Source organism: Tachypleus tridentatus, chromosome 6, assembly GCF_004210375.1.
Source record: "Tachypleus tridentatus isolate NWPU-2018 chromosome 6, ASM421037v1, whole genome shotgun sequence".
Classification (NCBI taxonomy): domain Eukaryota; kingdom Metazoa; phylum Arthropoda; class Merostomata; order Xiphosura; family Limulidae; genus Tachypleus; species Tachypleus tridentatus.
The window spans coordinates 10,418,682-10,440,916 of NC_134830.1; the positions used below are offsets into that span (position 1 = coordinate 10,418,682).

General features: G+C 38.1%; 1 protein-coding gene across 1 annotated transcript; it reads right to left on the minus strand.

The window, feature by feature from the left end:
- Positions 1-134: 134 nt before the first annotated feature.
- Positions 135-821, minus strand: LOC143251543 (general transcription factor II-I repeat domain-containing protein 2-like). Its single transcript, XM_076502814.1, has one exon. The coding sequence runs from the start codon at positions 819-821 to the stop codon at positions 135-137; it is 687 nt and encodes a 228-aa protein (XP_076358929.1).
- Positions 822-22,235: the final 21,414 nt, after the last annotated feature.

Sequence of the window (22,235 nt, forward strand, 5' to 3'; positions counted from 1 at the left end):
TCCAGATTCACTTGAGAGTAAGGGAAGTTCATTAAATTTACTTTTCAGTACTGAATTTGCTCTTAGATCAATAAGTTCCATCTGTATATTACTAGGCATCTTCAGAATGTTTTGTTCAGTCAGTGAAAATGGATTTATAAATGCAAGCATGCAATCTTCTTCTTTAGCAAAATCACTAAAACGACTATCAAAGACCTCTTGTAGTAGTATGATTTTTCAATGTATTCTGTAAATTTAGTATTATCTTGAACACATTCACTTTGTTCCTTTAAATGTGGAAATTGGCTCAAATCCTTGTTTTCTAGCTGAGAGATGAACAGTTTTAACTTCATTTTGAATGCACTGATATCATTTACTAAACTAGGAAACAATTTGTCCTTGCCCTGCAGTTTTGAATTTAGGTCATTGAGATGGCTGGTGATATCAACTAAAAAAGCTAAATCAAACATCCACTTTTCATTACACAAAAGGGTCCTTTCCTCGGGCAGCTCTTCTTTTTCTTCCAGAAAATCATGTACAATATTTTTCAGTTTCCAAAATCTTTTGAGAACTTGTCCTCTAGAAAGCCAATGCACTTCACAATGAAGGATGAGATTACCATATTCCATATCTAACACTTCACAATATTCTCTGAATTCTCTCCTATTTAATCCTTTAGCTCTAATTTTATTCACGCATTTTACAACTGGTATCATAACATGCTGCAAATTCAAAAGTTTTACACACAGAGACTCTTGGTGTAATATGCAATGATATTTTAGAAGAGGACGACCTAAAAACTTTTCGAGCAAGGCTACAGTTCCAGCAACTCTACCAATCATTGACGGTGCTCCATCAGTACAGACACTTAAGAGTTTACTAAAGTTTAAATGCTGATTTTCTAAACATGACTTTACTTTCTCAAATATGTCTGACCCTCTAGTTTTTCCATGGAGTTATTCAAGGCCAATAAGTTCTTCAAATATGTTAAAATTATCATCAATTCCTCTTATAAAAATACTTAACTGGGCTGCATCACATACGTCAGCAGATTCCTCCAAAGCTAATGAAAAGAAAGAGCACGCATGGACACGTTCCTTCAGTTGCTCAAATACATCATGAGAAAGTTCCTCAATGCGTCTTGTAATTGTCTGCTTTGAAAGAGTGATTTCATTTACCTTTCTTTCAATACTTTTATCACCAAGACATTCACTGTAATGGGACTATAAAAAATCGAAAAAAAATTATTATTATGATTATTATTGTTATTATTATTATTATATTTTATTACTAATACATCCCACAGGATCATTGATCCTGTTTAATCCATGAGAGTATTGAAATTTTTTTAGATTTCATTTATATATTCGTAATCAATGAGCTTGGCTCATTGGGCCAAGCTCCCCCTTGGTGCTGCCAGTGGAAACTTAGATGATATTCAATCACAGTGTGTGTCTTCTTGAACTCCAACAGAGTTTTATTTATTTTAGACTTGGCAGTAATTTTGGTTTTAAAGACCATAGGGAGACCCCTAAGGCAAACCAGGGGCACTCAGAAACTTTTGTTTTTCTTCATCCCCACACGTGTGTAAGGTTGGACGTGTCATGAAGGAAGGAAGTGTTATGTCTTTGGGTTCTCATAAAACACTTGTTATCAAGTAACAACAAAACTCAGACGTGCCGCAGCTTCCTGTACTTTATTTAGAATAGCCTCGCACATACAAAATACTAAGTGCTGATTGGCTAATAATGTCACATACATAACATGTCCCTTTTTTTTTAACAATTAAGACAATTAACTATTGTTACATAAATTTGGATTTATATATCTTATAGTTATAACATCAAAAGACATAATAAACTATGTTGTTATTAATGTCTATTTTGGTAATATGATAAATGTATTTTTCTTTTAATATGATAAGTGTAAATACACAGAAAATTAAATTTTTCTTTAACATTAAAAACTGGGCCTTTTTTTTTTTTTTACTAACTACATAACACATTATATCAATCAGATATAACAACATAATAATATATAAAATGAAGTAAAAAAAAATTCTACCAAATTATTACACAAATACAAGAGTATTTTAACTCTTACAAATACAAAAGTATTCTTTCTTTTACAACTCTTATTCTCAATCATTAAGTATTACATTTTTCTTGTAACATTCTTGCTCATTTTAACAATTCACATAACAAAATCTCTTAGTTTTGTAGGAGCTTTAGAAATTCTACCTGTTTTTGTTACAATTTCACTCTTTTGAGCAGGAGCAATATTTTGCATTTGATTTTTATTTTTAGCATGTGTAATACTTTGTTTCAATTGTGGAGATTCACATATATGGCTAGCTCTGGGTGACCCTGATTGAGACATATTTTGTCTTGGGGGTGTTTTAGGGATATTTGGCACATTTTCTGGGACAGACTCTTCTGCAATCAAATCATCTTGTGATTTTCTTCTAAGATATCTCTGTCGAGCACTGTGATAGACATCATCTTCATTTGTTTGCAATAAATGTCTACGATTTCTACAAATCATCCTGCCTGCTGGTGTTTGTAATATATAGCTTCGGGGTTTCTCAACTTGCCCTAATAACTGAGCTGGCATCCACTTGTTTTCATGTCTGTATCTTACACATTTTTCAAGATCCAGTGGTTTTGAATTCTGATCATATCTTGATTTACTTTTCTGTTTCTGAATGTCGATTTCTGACGTCACTTTATCACTTGTGGAATAAGCAACTTCTCATTTGTCGGTAACCTCGTTCTGGTTCTACGACTCATGCACCTTTGCACTGGTGATTCAATTTTTGCATCTTTTGGTGTATTTCGGTAGTCTAACAATACCAAATGCAGGTCTGATTTTTCTTTCAGAGATTTTATAACAAGTCTTTTCGCTGTCTGAACTGCACGTTCCGCCAGTCCATTTGCTTGTGAATGTTTGGTGTTTAAATCCCCAGATGTGACTGAAATCTTTAAACTCTTTAGCATCATAGTGTGGACCATTGTCCGAATACACAATCTGAGGTATGCCATGCGTAGCGAAAAGTTTCTTCAATTTCTGAACTGTTTGTTCGGATGTGATCTCTTTTTCATATTCATTGATCTCCAAATATCCACTGTAATGATCAACTACTACTAGATAATGTGTTCCTTGGTTTTCAAATAAGTCTGTTGAAACATACTGCCATGGCAACGTTGGTGTAGGTGTGCTGATCATCGGTTCTTTTTGTTGTGCATTTCTCATTGTTTGACATGTGGTACATTTTGAGACAGTGTCTTCGATTTGTTTGTTCATTCCTTTCCAAAATAAAATGTCACGTGCAAGCTGCTTTGATCTCACAACTTCTTGATGGCTTTGATGTACGAGTTTCAGTATGTTATGTCTCATTGACCTTGGTATCATGACTCTCTCTCCTTTGAATAATATACCATCATATACTGTCAGCTCTTCTCGGAAATCCCAATATGGCTTTGCTTCTGGTGGTACCTCGTCTCGATTTTCGGGCCATTCTTTCACAATCTGTTCTTTGAGAATTCGATATTCTGTATCATTTTCTGTTGCGATCTTTAGCTCTTGTTGCTTTTCTTTGGTGAATGCAGACAAACTTGCGACTTCAGTTGCGAAAACTTGACAATCTCGCATATCATCTACCAGGCCAGAATATTCATCTTTCACTGGAAATCTGCTCAATGCATTTGCGATAGGTATGTCTTTACCTGGTTTTCCGACTAACCTGATGTTCTACGGCTGTAGTTTTAAAAGCATTTTCTGTAGTCGTAACGGAACTTGTCCCAATGGTTTGTCTTGAATACAGACCAATGGCAAATGATCTGTCTCCACTGTGAAATCATTTCGGCCATATAACAAGTGATGAAATTTTCTGCAACCAAATACAACTGCTAATAGTTCTTTCTCTATTTGTGCATACGCTCTTTCTGTTTGTGTTAGTGTTTTAGATGCATAGACAACTGGTTGATTGTTTTGTAATATCACAACACCTAGTCCACCTTGTGATGCGTCACAAGACAATGTCAACGGTTCATTAAGTGCATAATATCTCAGAACTGGAGCTTGGCTGAGAGCAGTCTTGAGCTTTGAAAACGCCTCCTGCTGTGGTACATCAAAATAGAATCCATGAGTTTCTTCTGTCTTCTTCTTGACTACTTCGTAGAGGTTCAGTTAAATCAGAATAATTAGGTATGTATTTGGACAGGTACGTAGCCATTCCAAGCAGTGTTCTTACTTCGTCGCTATTGGTTGGAGTATGCATTTCATGTATTGCACGCACTTTTTCATCAGAAACTTTGATGCCGTTGCCTGTGATCACATGACCTGTGTAGTCTACCTCTGGCTGGCCAAACAAACATTTTGATAGTCGAAATGTCACATCATTTTGTCTAGCGGTTTCCAACGTGTTGCGTAGCACTTTACATTGTTCAGGTAGTGTAACAGTATCGAGTAGCATATAATCAAAAATGTTATTCACATGATCATGCTCCTGAAATATTTCTTCCATCGCTCTTTGGTACAATTCAGGACTCGACTTAATTCCCATCGGCAAACGTAAGTACATATAACGACCCCACGGAGTGTTAAAAGCGGTGAGTAACTGACTATTCTCATCGAGCTGTAGCTGATAGTATCCCATGTTCGCATCTAGGACGGTAAAATACTTGCTTCCATTAATACGGGTAAGTACATCCTCTAGTGTATTGATAGGGTGGTATTCTCTCAGTAGTGCTTTATTAAGAAACTTAGGATCAATGCAAATTCTCACTGAGTTTCCGTCTTTCTTGTGTACAACATGTAGTTGACTACACCACGGTGTCGGTATACCAACTGGTACTTTCGAAATGATCCCTGTACTGTACTTTGGTTCTGTCTCTCATCGCTACAGGAATCGGCCTAGCAGCCTGTGACACAGGGCCATCTTTGTAATCTGGGTCAATAGACAACGTACATTTTCCCCGGTATTTTGCCTACTCTGTCTGTGGGAAATCTGTCTTTATACTGAAGCAAAATTTCACGAATACTCTGTGGCACTTTGTTTATATTAGGAACCCGGGCTAGGAACTCGGAGTCTGACTGAGTCTGGGTTTTAGTACACTTATTTGATTTATCAACCGAAGGGGGGCGTACTTGTGTTGATTCATGAGGGGGGGCTTTGAACAGTGGGAATCTCGGGACCTGGAGGTAGCCTATGTTGTGAACTCTGATCATGCAAGTATTTACCTTGTACATAAGTACTAATTGCATTTACTTTTTGTATTAACCCCAACTTAGTACTACATTCACCTCCAAGAAGATTAGGTAAATCACCATCAACAACTTCACAATCAATATCATACATTTTGCTTTTGTGAATAACAGTAAATGTAGTTTTCCAACAGGTGTGATCTTATGATTACCAAATGCTTTTATTGTTACCTGTGACTTAGACAAAGATAATGAACCATGAGGTGCCATGCGATCAAATGACTTTACTCAATATATTACACTCTGCCTGTGTGTCTATTTTCGTACGCACTGCACCTTTACCCTGTTCATATGGGGTACTTAATATGACAGACCAATACTCAGTAGGTTTGTTTACACCAATGGAGTAAATATTCAAAGAATTCATACTTTCCTCTACATTACACATTTCATAACAATCATCATAATCATTGACATCTTGAAAATAATCATCACATGTGTTTACAAAATGTACATTTCTATTCTTATTTTTACACATGACAGCAAAGTGACCTCTTAATTTACAATAATTACAAGTTTTCTCTAATGCTGGGCATCTTTGTTGACTGTGATGTGGTAGTTTTCCACACCGATTACAGTTCCTCTGTGGCGGTCTCCGTGTCGTGGCTCCTCTGTAGACCTGTGTGCCTCGTCTTTGCTGGTTTCTGGAACCTTGACTTCTGTGGCGACTACGACCTCTGCTTTGACCTCGACGTACATAGTTTACATCTGTTACGATACTTGTGGATCCTTCGATTTCCTTCAGTGATTCTAGTTTCTGTTCATGGTGATGACATTTCTCTGTAGTCTGTTTCAGTGTCAGATCCTCTGACCACAGTCTGTCTCTTAATGCTCGATCACTAATGCCTATGCTGATTTGTTTACACAACTGTTGTTCGAGAGTATCACCATACTCACAGTTCTGTGCTATCTCTCTAAGTGCACTGATATACTGGGACACAGTCTCACCTGGTTGCTGCTTTCGGTCCTCAAACTTTTTCATGTACAACTTTGTTACATTGGTTGGCTGAAAATAGTTGTCGAATTCTCTGATTACATGTTTATAGTTCTTCTGTTGAGCTTCTGTCAGTCCAAAATTGTCGAAAACTGTCTTGTATTTCGACCCAAGTGTGTACAACAATATAGACACTTTACGTTCTTCTGTTGCCTCTGATAACCCTGATGCCATGAAGAAAATCCGCAAATCTTGTTTGAGATTCTTCCATGCCGCACTAGCATTCGTCTTGTCATTAAAAACAGGTGGCTTGAAACTTGCCTTCGCCATTTTTCTGGGTAGAACACGTGTGTTTCCTCGAGAATCGTATCTCGTACGATTATGTCAATTTACAGTTTGTGAATGTAAAGTTTGTATTTATCTTGACTGTGTGTCGCTTCTAAGGCACAATTTAAATAAAACTTCCACTTCTGATACCATGTTATGTCTTTGGGTTCTCATAAAACACTTGTTATCGAGTAACAACAAAACTCAGACGTGCCGCAGCTTTCTGTACTTTATTTAGAATAGCCTCGCACATACAAAATACTAAGTGCTGATTGGCTAATAATGTCACATACATAACAGGAAGAAGGAATTGACTGATGTATGACTGAATATAACAATAAAATATGAAAGTTAAGAGTTGAAGAGGGGGAGAGCTGGCCTGGTCGGCTTTGGTCGAAAATCTTCTTGATCATGGGTTGCTAGACCAAGGCTGCAGCAGGTCACACCTACTTCAAGGGACTGGTGGCATAGAGGGAGAAATGAGTAGTGAGAGAGAGAGAAAGATTAAAATAGAACCAAAAAACGGGATATAGAGAGATTAATACGTGGAGAGAAAGGAAAGGGAAGGGTGGATAGAGATAGGAGTAGAGACAGATGGTCTTTTCAGGGCCAGGGTGCCTGGGATCCAATGGCGAGAAATTAGATGTTGGGGATACCAGAATACTCGGAAAAAACCACATTCACTGGATGGACGCCGAAAAAAATACCCACCCAGTGCCCAACCTAGAATGTTGAAAAGAAACATTATTGACATGTAAATGGATAACACTATATTGTCTGTTTTAACATTACTGGTTAGTACTGGTCACTGTGGTTAGTGATCCGGTTTATTGGTGAAGTGTACTTAGTCCAGGTATGGGGGGTATCTGCTATTCGCGGAATAATTGACGAGTTTGGAGGTTTCTATCAGCAGCTTTAGTATAATAGCATTTGGTAAGTTTGATGAATTGATCCTTAATTGGTAATAGTTGAGTTAGGGAGTTGAGGTAGGTTGTGGGAGTGTAGTTGGAGAGACGGTAAGCAATTTTAATGGTGCGGTTTTGCAGGTTTTGTAATATTGAGTATTGTCTTTCAGTCATGTTACATGTGGCTGTATAACCATATTCTAACAGGGGTCTAATGAATGCTTTATATATAGTGATAATGGTTCTGGGAGAACAGCCTTTGTTCGTGCCGCTAATACGTTTCAGAAAGAAGATTCTGTTACTTGCTCGGGTAGCAATTTTCTGGAAGTGTGGAGTCCAGGAAAGGTTATGAGTTAAGGTAAGGCCTAGAAAGGTTATAGACTTTGTGAAAATAATGTCAGTTTTATTGAGGTTGAGCTTAATGTTTTTGAATTTTTTCTTATACTTGTTAACTTTTCTGCAGAAGGCAATAGCTAGCGATTTTCAGGGATTTAAGATGACATGCCATTTATTACACCATTGAGATACTGTATCAAGGGTTGTTTGAACTCGTGAGGCTGCAGTATGGGGGTTGCATGAGGTGCTCCAAATAGCAATATCGTCTGCATATTGGGAGATGGGGGTTGAGTTTAGTGAAGGAAAAGGTATGTCATTAATATAAAAATTGTATAGTATTGGACTGAGTAGAGAACCTTGGGGCACGCCTGCGTTAAAGCTGAATGGGTGTGAGATTGAGTTGTTTATCTTAATACTTGCCTTACGATTGGTGAGGGAGCTGGATATCCAGCGGACTAAAATATGTGGAATGCCGATGGTTAAAATTTTATGGCGTAGGCCATCATGCCAGACAGAGTCAAATGTTTTTTGAACATCTAGAAAGGTAGCGTCTGTTGTTTGTTTCCTGTTAAATCCTTTAAATACTGATTCTGTGAGACGAGCGAGGTGGTCAGTGGTTTGTCTGTTTTTCCTACCGGCGTTTTGATTTTTGTTGATTAAGTTGTTAGTCTCGAGGTAGCAAGTAATTCTGTTGGTGATGGATTTTTCCATAAGTTTTCCTTGGGTGTTTAGAAGGCTAATCGGTCTGTAATTATTCGGATTAGAAAGATCTTTATCTTTTTTGGGTATGACTTTAATTAAAGCGGATTTCCATAAGTTTGGGTAGTTTCCTGAGAACAGAGATAGATTGAAGATTGAGACTAGGTGATTAAGGTTAGTATTGGACAGGTTTTTAAGAACTTGGTTACTAATGCTGTCAGGTCCAGGAGCTTTGTTTTTAATTTTTTTAAGGATAAGTTTGATTTCAATCCTAGTTATGGGTTGAGTGTAATAAGAGTGGGGATGTTTATCTCGTTTAAGATTAATGGGAAATCGGGGTAGAACATTGCAGGGTTTGACTTCACAGTTTGGGTATTTCGGTGATAGGGGGATTGGTCAAAGGATGAGATATCAGGGGTGACAAAGGTGTTTGTAAAGTATTGAGCAAATAGGTTAGCTTTATCGAGGTCAGAGGCTGCTGAAATATTGTTATATATGATGTCAGGGTAATTGTTGGTAGGTTGTGTATTAGCAATGGATTTAATTTTTCTCCAGAATAGGGTTGGGTTTGGGTAAGATTTTTTGATGGAATCACAAAAGTTGTTCCAATTATGGGTTTGGAGGGTTTTAATCAGGGCTTTGATCTTGTTATTGGTATTATTGATCTGGGTTTTTATGGTTGGATTACGAGAGGATATGAGCTGTCACCGTAGTCGGCGTCTTTGAATGATTGCTTGATGTAAGTCAGGGTTAATTTTCCAAGAATTGGGGTTAGTATTGTATTGTGTACTAGGTATGGTATTTAGAGTAGCTTGATTAATGGCATTGGTGATTTGGGTTGCATAATCATCTATATCAGCTTCGCACGAGGCAACTGTCTTAGTTAGAGGTACCTGTTTTTTGATATGGTTATTAAGTTGAGTCCAGTTAATGTGAGAGTAATCGGGCAGTGGTGGACGTGTGATTGATTTGGGTGAGAGATTCGGAAAGATTTGAATGTAAATAGGGTAGTGATCACTACCGATGTTGTCAAGAACTTGGAAGTTGGTTATGTGTCGAGACTGTCTACTAGGGGCTGTTACTAAGTCAAGGATATCTTTGTTACCATTATTCTGCATGTGGGTAGCTTGGTTATTGTTTAAAGTGACAAAATTATTATCCTCTATGAATTTATGTTGTATGATTCCGTTACGGCAGTTGAAGTCAGTGTGTTTACTGTTGAGGTAGCCAATGGTAATCGAGTTTGGAAATGAGTTATAGATCTGTTGTAGAGTGTTTAAATTGGGTTTCGTTCGTGGGGAGACATGTATAGCAATTAATGTAATAGGACTTGATGAGGTTTGAACTTGGCAGATGATAAGTTTGTTATCAGTAGCACAATTAAGTTTGGGGAAGGAGATTACCAAAGAATTGAGGTATAGTATTTCAATACCTCGGTTATTACGGTTAAGGGGTAAGTGTTTCATATTATAGCCAGGAATACTAAAATTAGTTTTATCTTTTAGTAGTGTTTCACTTAAAAATAGGATATCCGTTTTTGTTCTTGTTAGTAACTGGAAAATTTCATATTTTTTGTGATGTAAACCTCCGCGAACATTAATATGGATTATGTTTACCATTTAAAGAAAAGGATGTAAAAGAAGAGAAGGGGAGACGACGTCCAGGAAGGATGTTTTACATGTCGTCCAGGAAGGATGTTTTACATGACGTCCAGAAAGGATGTTTTACATGTCGTCCAGGAAGGATGTTTTACATGACGTCCAGGAAGGATTTTTCTTAATCTGTTCGAGTTGGATGCCAAGACGTACAGGGTTCAGGAGTTCATCAGTACCGAGGAATTTGCTGGCACTCTTTAATGCTAGAAGGGCTACATGATCTGCGTCGAATCTCTTCTCACATAGTTCAGTTAAGACATCGGTGATAATTGTCACAATTACTTGGACAACATCATAGAACTGTTTTTGAGTATAACTATGATTTCTACTATCAATTACATTGGTTGCCTCAGCATAGGTTTTCTTGGTTATGAGGTTAGGTACTTGTACAGGAGTGGACCTTCTTTGGTTGGTAAATTGTCGTTGGGATCAGAAACTAAAGGTGAGGCAAATCAGATAGATTTCGTGGCATTGATGAAGATTTGTGGGTTGACAAATGAAGGCTGTTGTGTACAAAAGGCAGCTTGAAATGTGGGACAACCACTGTAAGATGAGGCGTGGGGTCTTTTGCAATTAGTGCATTGGGTGGCCTCTCTTTCATTAGGGCACGCGGAAACTTGATGTGGGCCACTGCATCTGATACAGCAGACAAGTGATCTGCAGGCTGTCGCGGTGTGCCCAAATCATTGGCATTTGAAGCACTGGATTAATCTGGGGGTAGTGTTTCTCATTTCCTCTACTTGGTGATGGTTGTAGTAAAGGATGGCACCTGATGTCAGTATTTTTTCAGCAACTTTCTCGTTGGAGATACTGATTTTTACTAATGGAGTGGGTAAGCCAGTCTTGGGTGACTTAACACTCCTACGAAAAAAATATTTACATCCACTAGTGATTTTGGGGCCTATCAGGCCCCATATATTTTCCAATAGAAACAGTGATTTAGCAACATTCATTACAAACAACTTTAGAATGGCTCTGACAAACATTTTTTTACAATTTGAGCAAACAATTTTCGACTGTTTATCTTTTGATCTGCCGCACAAATGGCATCGTCCTCTTTTTGCCCTCTTTGCAGGCAGTTCACATGAGGTTGTTTTGTCATTATCTTTGCAGTAAATTTCTTTGATTTCAAGCACCAATTGCCGTATAAATTCTCTTCTGGCTCTTGATTTATGTTGACGAAGAAATTCCGGATGTTTTGTCGAGTATAGAACGAAAGCATTGTACGTAGCAAGATCTAGAATGTTATAGAATATGCTGACTGACCAGCTTTGATCGCCTCTTTGTTGTATAATATCTCACCAGTTGATCGAGAGTGTCGACACCTGCCTTCGCTGCATTGTAAAGATTGACGATTTGGGCTTTTCATTCTCTTCTACTTCACCAGACTGATGCTGAAAACTCAGTAGTAGCACATATTTTCCTGGTTTGTCTGAGTGCCCGAGAAGAGTGATGTTGTCATGGTAGAAAAACTTTGGTGATAACTCTCTAGATTTTGCATTTATTTCAGGAGGCAGGAAGGTTCTTGATTTTCGTATGGTTCCAACAAGTCCTGTTCTTTTTGTTCGTAGGTACTTGGCAAGTGTCATTGTTGTGAAGAAATTATCTGTCGTTATAGTCCTTCCTTTCCAAGAAATGGCTGACTCAGTTCTCTGACTATTCTTTCTCCTTGATATGTTTCTGTCGTATTTCCAACCTTTCCAGTATAAATTTGAGCGTTGAGGAGGTAACTTGTCTTTGCATCTGTTAGGCACCAAATCTTTATTCTGTATTTGCCTGGCTTTGTTGGAATGTATGTTCTGAAGCCAACTCTTCCTTTGATGTTACATAGTTGTTCATCCACTGTCAGGTATTCGCTTGGGTTGTAACTGTTTTGCAATTTTCAATGAAAAATTCCAGACTCCAGAGATGACGGCATCTTTGATTTCTCTATTTCTTTGAGAGTGGATGTCAAATCTGATTTTGAGCACATTTTTTTGAATTTGTCTTGTGTAATCAGTTTTCAAAAAATGGCAAACCAATTCGGTTGAAAACATTTCGCCTATCGATGCATTTTGGATTTGCTTATTCCAAAGAAAAGATTAGCTGCATCCATTTCCAGAGGTCTTCTTCAAAATTGGTTCTTTCATGACAGTGTTTGTTGAGTGAATGATCTGTTCCATTATATTATCAGAAATGAAAATTTTGAATGTTTCGAAGGGTGTAGAGACTCTTGGAGCAGCTTGCCTGGTAATGCCTGGGTTCCCATTGAATATATTGAGAGCTGTGGTTTTCCTGTTGATCCTTGAAGGTGTTGTTGAATAACTAAAATTCTTATCTTTGGACAAAAGTTCGTTCACTGGCATCGTAGTAAGATCTTCTTGATTACTTTCTTCACTTTCAGAAGGGTACGGCGCGATTTGTTCATCATTTTCGGCTTCAGAAGGATCATCATCACAACTTTCAGAGTAGTCTTCAAGATTATCATGTTCACTTTCATCGTTGGATGGTTTTGTCAGTAAATGTACAGCTTCATCAAGAGATATCATTTTTGACATGGTTTGAAGATTTCAGCTCCTATATATATAGGATTTGTGGATTCTTCTAGAATAATCTAGAAGCTTCAAGAATATTCTAGATTATTCTAAATACTTCGGTAAAGTTTCTAGAATGTTCTAGAACAGGCGTGGGCAAACTAGGCAATAATCAGGACCGTCTACAATTATTGTTGGAGTAGAGTTATTATCCTAAATATCCATCTTTTGAAAAGAAGTTGTAAAATTAATATATTTTTACTATAATTTGCTTTTTTCGGTTGCCCAGCCCTGTTCTAGAATTATTCAGGAAATAAATAGTCATTTTTATGTTTTTTGATCTGGGGCCTCATAGGCCCCAAAATACCCTTAGTGGATGTTTTAAAAAATTTTTATAAATACAGTCAAACATCGATATAAGGTGCTAGTTGGGGTCCAAAAAATTCGACCGCGCTGTATCTGATTGCGCCTTATACCGATTTGATTATATATTTTTTTTACCCTTGGGGTGAGCGATAATGCAAAATTTACGCGTTTTGTAGTGAAATAAAGAAAAACAAACAAAACTACTTACACCAATGATATAGCATTTTTTTTTTATTAAACTCAATTTTAAGACTGAAATTAAATGTAAAAAGCAGAATTCTAAAGAAATTTATTGAATTCATTACTTTGATGGGGGCTGATATTCTAAAAGTAGTTCCGTCAGAGCAATCACGTGATCGTTTTTACGATTAGACGCTGATTAAAATTAGTTCAATTTTAAAAGTTAATACATATAGTAATTAATTTTGATAATTTATTTACTAATTATTAAAATCTAAGTACAAACTGAAGTCAAATAATTACCAGATAAAAAAATGTCATGGCAAAGTTTAAAATACGAATTCAGTACTGAAACAAAAACGGATTTTTCAAAAATTTAATAACAATAAAATATAGTAAGCACATAAAACAAGTTGAAATGCACAAATTTATAGTTACTCAGTAGTCTTCTTTCATTCAAAAGCCTCCAAAAGTGTCTGTTGTCTTCCTCCTTGGTTCAAGATCCTCTTCGCAGTTCTCATTAGGTCCTGGATCTGTAGTATCTTGCAAATTCCTAGATTGTGGTGTTCTGCCCAATATAGAAGTTGTTCTGTGTACTGTACTGCCTGAGTTGAGGTGATGCAATTCCTGAGTTCTTCTGGAATGGGGTCATCTTCTTCTTCTTTATCTGGAGTGGTAAAATCTGTGGGTGCTGCCGCTGGGTTCTCTATTGCTTTCTGGATCTCTTCATCTGTGAGGGGTGGCTGGGTAACTGGTGCTACTCGTCAATCTCGCCCACTGCTTCACAAGGGTTGTCAAGGGGAGTCCATCCTGGTAGTCTACAAACTTCCTTTCTGCCTCTGTTACTTCTTCTGCTGTAAATCCATGGAAAATGTCATCTCTTTCTTCTATTGGTTCTGGTTGTGGTTCTGGTGCTGCTTCTTTGAGTTTTTTATTCCAACAATTGATGATGGTGCTCTGGCTTATCTTGTTCCATGCTATGCTGCTCATGTAGATGGCGTCCTTGATGGTCATCTTCTTGAAGAACTCTGGTACGTTGCTGATATCATCGACTATGGCCTTGACCAGTTGAGCTCTGTATTCTCTCTTGAAGCTGGCGATGATCCCTTGGTCAAGTGGTTGAATCTTGCTGGTGGTGTTTTTGGGTAAGTAGAGTACGGTAATCTTTCCATCTCTGCTGGTGAGGTTCTCTGCCAGCGGGTGTGCTGGGCAATTATCCAATAGTAGTACGGCCTTCTCTTCTTTCTTCTGTGTTCTGAGGTGCTTCCTGAGTGCTGGGACGAATTCCTGATGAAACCATTCTTCAAAGATTGTTGCTGTCATCCATGCGTTTTTACTGCTGTTGTAGTCAAGTGGTAGTGTCTTCATGTTGAGGTGATGGAAACATCTTGGTTGTCGAAACTTGCCAATGAGTAGTGGTCGAATCTCGTGGGTGCCGCTCTAGTTACAGGTGAAAAGTAAAGTTGCTCTGTCTTTGACTTGCTTGTATCCTGATGTCTGGGTCTCTGTCCGAAGTGCGAATGTCCTATCTGGCATAGCCTTGTAGTAAAGTGCTGTCTCATCACAATTGTAGATCTGGTTCAGTTCCAAGTTATTCTCCTTGATGTAATCCTGTAGTTGAGGGATGAATTCCACTGCTGCTGCTATATCTGCCGACTTTGCCTCTCCACAAATCTTGATCTGGTTGATGCCGTGCCGCTCCTTGAATCTCTGTAGCCATCCATGGCTGGGCTGCCAATTTTCTTTCTGGTATAGTTGCTGGTAGGTCTTCTCTCCCTTTGCAAGGACCATGGGTCCTGAGATGGGAATGTTGTCTGCTCAAGTCTCACAAACCAATCATAAACTTCCATGTCCACTGCTGGGTCTGCTGCTGTCTTGGCTTTCTTCCTCTGTAGTCCTGTCATTCTGTCTACCTGGTTGCAGAATTCTCTCAGTTGATTTTCATTCTTCAGCCAACCTCGAAGTGTAGATTCTGGAACTCCTATTTCTTTCATAATCTTGGTCCTTGCTTCCACGTTCCGGATTCGCTGCACAATCTGTATCTTCTCTTGTACTGTGTAAGCATTCCTTTTGGTGCCTCTCTTCTCCATGGGTATAAATACGCTGTATGTTGAAAAAATATGAAAATTGCAGTCTGTCGCCACCGGATGGTCACTATCCCATTCACTCACGTCAAAATTGATTCGGTCGACGAAATTCTGCCTCTGAGCTGGTGTTACAAGACCTTTCAGTTATTCGGCGATATTAGAATAAAAGGGAATAGCTGACATCACAGATTTCAAGAAACTATTTCGTCTGAAAGCTTCTGGGGAGCAAGCTGTTTCTTAGAAATTTATATGGTTTCAACATTGACGCTATCGTTTGCAGCACTTCATGCCACTGTCACTGGTGTATGAGTGTATATGACTCATCCTTCGTCATCCATTGGTCGATCAAGGATGACTTGTGGTTTTAATGAAAATAAAGTTTTGATACTTCTTGCCTACGCACTGAGAGCTATCCTATGACTGGCAGATTATGTACTTTACTGCAGTTGACAGCGCCAGGAATTATTACATGCAGGGCGGAGTTTGATCACAATATGCGGTGAAAACCATACAAAAAGATTGAAGTGGATTTGGTTTTGATTTTGATCACATTAACCGGCTGATTACATTAAGCAGTGGTAATATTAAACGGCGGCCTCTGTAGAAACCCCAAAAAATTTGGGGCCTAAGACCCCATTGCGCCCAACTGATTATCGAGCTTTATCGATGCGTTTTATATCGATGTTTACCTGTATTATTTCGCAAATGTCTGAAAAGTCAAAATATTATTGCTCCTTAAAATATAAAGAGATAGGGTCAGTTAATGGCAATTTCATTTAAATACAAAATTATTAGCCTAATATTAATAACCTTTCATATCCTAGCCTCTGGAGCCTATTAGGCCCCAATTTTCGAAGGAGTGTTAATACGGTCAATTCTGTTGATGATAATGCTTTGAGTTATGAGTTTTTCCTTGACTTCTTCTAAGGAAATGTCAAACAGGACACTTCAGATGACAACTTCCTTGCCTGGCAGTTGGTTTCCTGAGACGCCGAGCTGATATGTTCGCCATTAAAGGCATTACTTGGCCATGGTTTGAGTATTGTTCAGAGCTGTGGGGTCGGCACATTTGATAAATTCACTGTGCAACAAATTTCAGGTTCAAAAAAAGTATAAGTTAAGTAAGACTTGTTTCTGGATCACAAAAATTGTCCTGATTCTGAATCTGACCTTTATTCCTCCAGATTAGGCACCGTTTTCCTGTACCATGAACCATATGTTTTATAATATACTGCAAAATATCACGTATTGAACACAACATTGCAAATACTGAAAGTTACAAAAAACAAAACAAAAATTCAGTTGGTATAACAAAACATTTATTGGTTATGAATTAAAAACACACACCTATCAGTTTAAACAACTTTTGTTCTTCTAAGCCTCTTGTGTGGAGTGTGATCTTCTTTTTTTATACACCAGCAGTAGTCTGGCAACATGCCAGGGTTCTATTTTCCCCTAAATCGTCGCTCCATCATTGAAATATCCTGATGGAATCACTCGCCATGTTCATCACTCACATCACCAAGATTTTCCGCAAAAAAATCCAAATGAGAGTGGAGCACATGAACTTTTAGGGACATGTTACATCCAATATCATGATAATGACTCAGCAGATCATTCACAACTTGCACATAGTCTTCTGAACGATGGTTCCCCAGGAAGTTATCACAAACTTTCTTGAATGACTCAAAGGCAAGCTTCTCTTTTCTCTTGAGATGTGTGATGAAGGTTTCATCAAGTACAATGTTTCGAATTTGGGGACCTATGAAGATACCTTCTTTAATTTTAGCTTGACTCAGGGAAGGGAACTTCTCTGCAAGATATGCAAATGTGGAGGATTCCTTGTCCAAGGCTTTCATAAATTGCTTGAACAAACCAAGTTTAATATGCAAAGGTGGTAAAAAGAATTCTATCACTTTTCACAAGTGGTTTGTGTATGATGTTGTGGTTTCCTTGCTCAATTTCATCTCGGATCAGCCAATCCTTGCGTACATAATGTTCAGTTCTTGCTCTGGAGTTCCATAAGCACAGGAAGCAGCAAAATTTAGTATAGCCAAGCTGAAGGCCAGTAAGCATGGCCACAACCTTGAAATCTGCACAAATATGCCAGTTATGGTCATCATACTGTATGCTTGTTAGAATTGCTTTCAGATTTTCATATGATTCTTTCATGATTGTGCTATAAGCTATGGGAACAGAAGGCAGAGTGTTACCATTGTGTAGCAGAACAGCTTTGATGCTGTCCTTGGATGCATCTATGCAAAGTTGCCAGTTGGTGTTATCATATGGTATTTCCAGTTGCTCAAAAAGTTCAGTGATGTCATTACAAAAGCATAAGTCATCCTTCATGGTGAATAATGCAGGCAGATCCTCTGTACGTTTCCTGTACAGTGTTTTCTTCACTCCTTACTCAAGAAGATTACGTCTTGAAACCTTGATGCCAGGGCTTTTGTCTTTGGTTAAATAGAGATCCCTGCACAAGTCATTTAGAGCCTCTTGAGAAAATGATATTGGTTTATTCTCACTTTCTGGATGATTGGGCTCCACATATTCACCACTGGAATGTTCATCTGCACTGCTGGAACTCTGCATTTCTTGATCTGGAGGTTTGGGTACAGGTAAATTTTCTGAGTGCTCTACTGGGTGCATTGCTGATTGCAAATTTGCGTAAACAATGTGTTTCTTTTTTCTTTGCTGTAGTACAGCCTGTAAAGTCTTGCTGACAGAAATAGCAAACATTAGAGTGATCTTTCTGCTCACGCCAAATCATTGGCACACCAAACTTCATGTGAACATTTTTTCCTGCATACCAGGCACTCAGTGTCTTCACACATGTAAGGCAACACACATGAGGAGCCTTTGACTTGTCCTGGTCTCCTAAGTCACAAACGAAGTACGCCTTGTACATTTTCTTGATATGGTGTGTAATACTGCACTTTTCTTTAGCAAAAGTTAATTCCCCACATATGTAACAGAATCTGTTTGGATCATTTTTGCACTGTCTTGCACTCATTGTTGAAAACAAATAAGATCTGAAAGAAAAAAAATAAATAACATTAAACACAAGCTTTGAAGTATAAAGTATTAAGTGATAAACTCAATTAAATATAAGCACACAATAATAAACCAGAAAATATGATTTTAAACTGTACTGTGCTATTTATCATACACATTGTAGGTGTTACTAAGATTGGTCTCTAGCCTTGGGTTGAAAACCATTTTACAATGCGGTAGAGAATTTTATTTAATAATAATGACAAAAAGGGTATACAGCGACAATTTTGCAAAAACCATGCCTAATTCAACAAAAAGAAGGCCAATAATGGATTTCCCATGTCATTTTGCATATAAAAATGGCCAAAGATCTCTTGTACTTTTTTGAGTGTTGCACAGTGTAACAACACCTCCCCTAGGGAGACTCCTTAGGTGGTTGAAAATCACATGCGGGAATAATTTCCTTAGTTCACAGGTGATTTGGGGGGATTCGTGTTGTGATGGGGATGCCCTCAATAATGACGACTAGTGGTAACTTGGGTTGGGGTTGTAGGTTGGCAGAAGGAGTTGGATCAGTAGCATTCTTGGTGGGGGACGAGGATTGGTGAGGTTTAGACTTATTTGGCAGTTCAGGAAATTCAGGTGAATCGAGGATGGTAATTTTATCTTGTGGGGAATTACATGAACTATTGATGCTATCGTCGGTTGAGACTTGTATGTTGTCCGATTCAGGTTTGCTGAATGAACAACATTCTGCAGCTTCTTGGAGAAGATTTAGTTGGTCCGAGCTTGATAATGCTTCACGAGCAGATCAGGTGATTCTTTTCCTGGTCATCCTGGTATATTCTAAAGTAATAAATATTCAAAATTAGTATTCAAAAATCTAAAGTGCATGGGCCTAGGTAGTTATTCCAAATACCCACAGGCGGTCACGTACACCCTGTGAAACAAAGGTCTAGATTACAGAAGATTTTCACTAAACCTGTTTTTTTGCAGAAAATATAACACGTCTGATCAGCACAACGTCGGAGTAAGACTCCTCTAAAGAAATGGTGAAAAGTAAACGAGTCCAACAGAGTCATCACACAGATGTCTTTTATACCCCACTTAATTGTCACTGGTGATATGTAGCTCTTTTCCACCTATGTCAGTGCACCCTCTTATTCTGATACTGTATATAATAACCTCTTTCCAATAATATCAATTTTTCTCAATAACGCAATGCTAATAGGTTTTCCAGTTTTATGATCATTTGAAGATACTTGGAATATTATTGTGTTATCTAGTGATTTTTGCAAAAAAAAATGCAAAATACAAATTGACAAAGCAATTTACAGTGTGAACTCTTGGATTATTATTTCTGAATGGAGTTCGGTTTGGAATTACTGCATCCAGTCATTAGAATTGCTTGCAAATGTTCACGGACATAAGTTGTTCCGAACACTGATGCCATACCAGATGCGAACTGCTTCAGCTTTGGAAAATCATCTTCAGGTGTGCAGCTGTAAAATTTAATAAGTTGCCCCTCTCTGTGTTTTGCTTTCAACAAGTCATTTCATTGCAAATCAATGACCTCCAGCTGAAGTTCCACTGGCACATCATCAATGACACAATCAATAGGATTCTGAGAAAGGAGAATGTCACTATCGATTCTGTTGAGATCTGAAAATCTCTCTAAAAATGCTTATTTAAATCACCAATAATCTTTTTCTGAAACTCCAGGTTGACATCTTCTGTGATTCCAGCATGAAGCTCATTGAAACACTGAAAATGTGAGAGGTTTCCTCCTTCCAAATGTGCTTCAAACAATGACAGCTTTCTCCAAATCCTTTAATGATTCTATAGAGATCACAGACAAGGTTATTTTTCCCCTGAAGTTTCAAGTTCAATTCATTCATGTAGGATGTGATGTTGACAATCAAACTGGATCCGACTGAAGTGGATCGGCTCTATATATCTCGACAAGTAATATATCTATTTCTCTTCTTAGCTTATAAAAACGAGACAAGACTTTATCACAGCTGAGCCACCTCACCACCGTCTGGTAAGGCAAGTCACAGAAATCCGAATAAATTTCTTCAAGAAACGCCTTGAACTGGTGATGATTAAGTGCATGACCCCGAATGAAGTTCACTGCAAAAATGACTGGTTTCAGTATGCAAGAAATATCTAAGTCTTTTTCACAGAGTGCTTGATGATGTATAATGCAGTGTATGAACAGAGTGCTTGAGAGTTGAAGATCTTCCAACTGTTTCCTGATCAGCCCCACTAGATCCTTCTTTACTCCAGCCATGTTTTTTTTCTCCATGAACTGTTGCACTTTTAAGCTGATTCCACTGAAGGTTATAGTCTTGCAAAGTTTTATGCACTTCCATGAATATGTCTTCTCCAGTTGTTCGTCAAGAATGAGTGTTAGAATGAATTTCTCTACTCTTGGAGAAGAGGGCAAAGCTGGGAGCTCTTCTATCTGGATCCCTGGATATTTTTTCAGGTGTTGGTAGGATTGGTACCAGTGTCATATCTTGAGGCAAGAGTGGCATCTGGTCTCTTGGTTCTGCTGCTGCTGCTGCAAATTGGTCAGCTTTGTCATTGTACTTGACACCAGCGTGGCCTGGGATATACACAAAGGTGGGAGATTTATCATGGATATAAGGTGCAGCCTCTCTCCATCCATCAGGTAGCCAGCCATTCTGGCTTCTCTGCACACTGCCATGGAGTCGGTGGCAAACACGACTGCAGTGACATCAGGGGATTCTCGGACAAGCCATCCAAGAGCTTGCTTGACAGCCTCAAATTCCATATTAGTGCTACTTATGTACAGGGTGCATGCTCTAGACTTCTCAGTTATGGGTGTGCCACCTTGTCCACTCAGTTAGTGAGAAAGGATAATCTTCATAATTCCAGACCTAGTGAGTTATTTTCCTCTGCATTCATGATTCCCTCATTCCAAGCTTGTATCTTGATCACTTAGTTGGAGAATGAGGATGATGTTTATAATTCCCAACCTGATGAATTCTGTTCCTTTAGTTAAGTAAAGCTTAATGATCCTATCATTCTGAGCTGAGTTTTGCCTTTTGGGCTTCTGCAGATGGAGGAGAAGGTTTATCCATTTCAGTATTACTTACATTCTTATTGTGATTGTTGTTGCTAGGAACATGTCATTCTGTGGCTATAGGATGGGATCCATTTACAAATATTTATCTGTCACATTGCATTACAATTGCTCTAGCCACTAACATTGGATATAGGGATCAAGACCCTTTAATTCTAACTTTGAGTAGTGAAACCGTGGCAGTCTGGGTGGGGTCAGCTTATAATGATCACTTATGAATAATACCATTTATTATACAGGAACAAAGTTGAGGATAAAGAGCATATATGTTCTAAATATATTATGGTGCCCCCACACCAAGGGTGCCAATCTTCTGTTGGTACACCCATGATATATGCAGATGCTTTTTGTATGGCAAATGCCCTTATTGGCTCCTCTTTATCAGTGTAGGATTCAAGCTATAAGTGTCAGCAGAGGTAAGTATGTTTTAGAAGTTCACATTTTTCATAAATTAAAAAAGTGTTTCCAATAATAATTACCTCTTCTGCCACCCTGCTTAGATGGTCCAAGGAAGAACTCCCGGAAGTCAAGTAATATCTGTAAGTTGAGATGAGGTAAGTATTATTGGATATACATTTTCAATGTAGGAAAATGTTAATTTTCAACTTTTATATTGGTTTGTTTGGTTAGATCACTGCACGAGCTATTGCTATCTGATTTTTTGGACAGGAAACACTTTATCTTCTGCAATGCACCAATGTATTAGTTCATGTCTAAATTAGTCAATAGAATACTACTTATGAACATAAAGGGACTACAATTTTTTCTTCACATATATGAATGATCTGCTTTTTGTGGCTTTACCTGTTGTACAAGTAAAGATTACTGACAAACTCTGTGGTACATTCATCCAAAGATGACTGTTCCACACCAAAGATCCAAA

Excerpts from the sequence above, each read along its gene's own strand:
- LOC143251543 (XM_076502814.1), bottom strand. The coding sequence starts at position 821 with ATGATTGGTAGAGTTGCTGGAACTGTAGCCTTGCTCGAAAAGTTTTTA.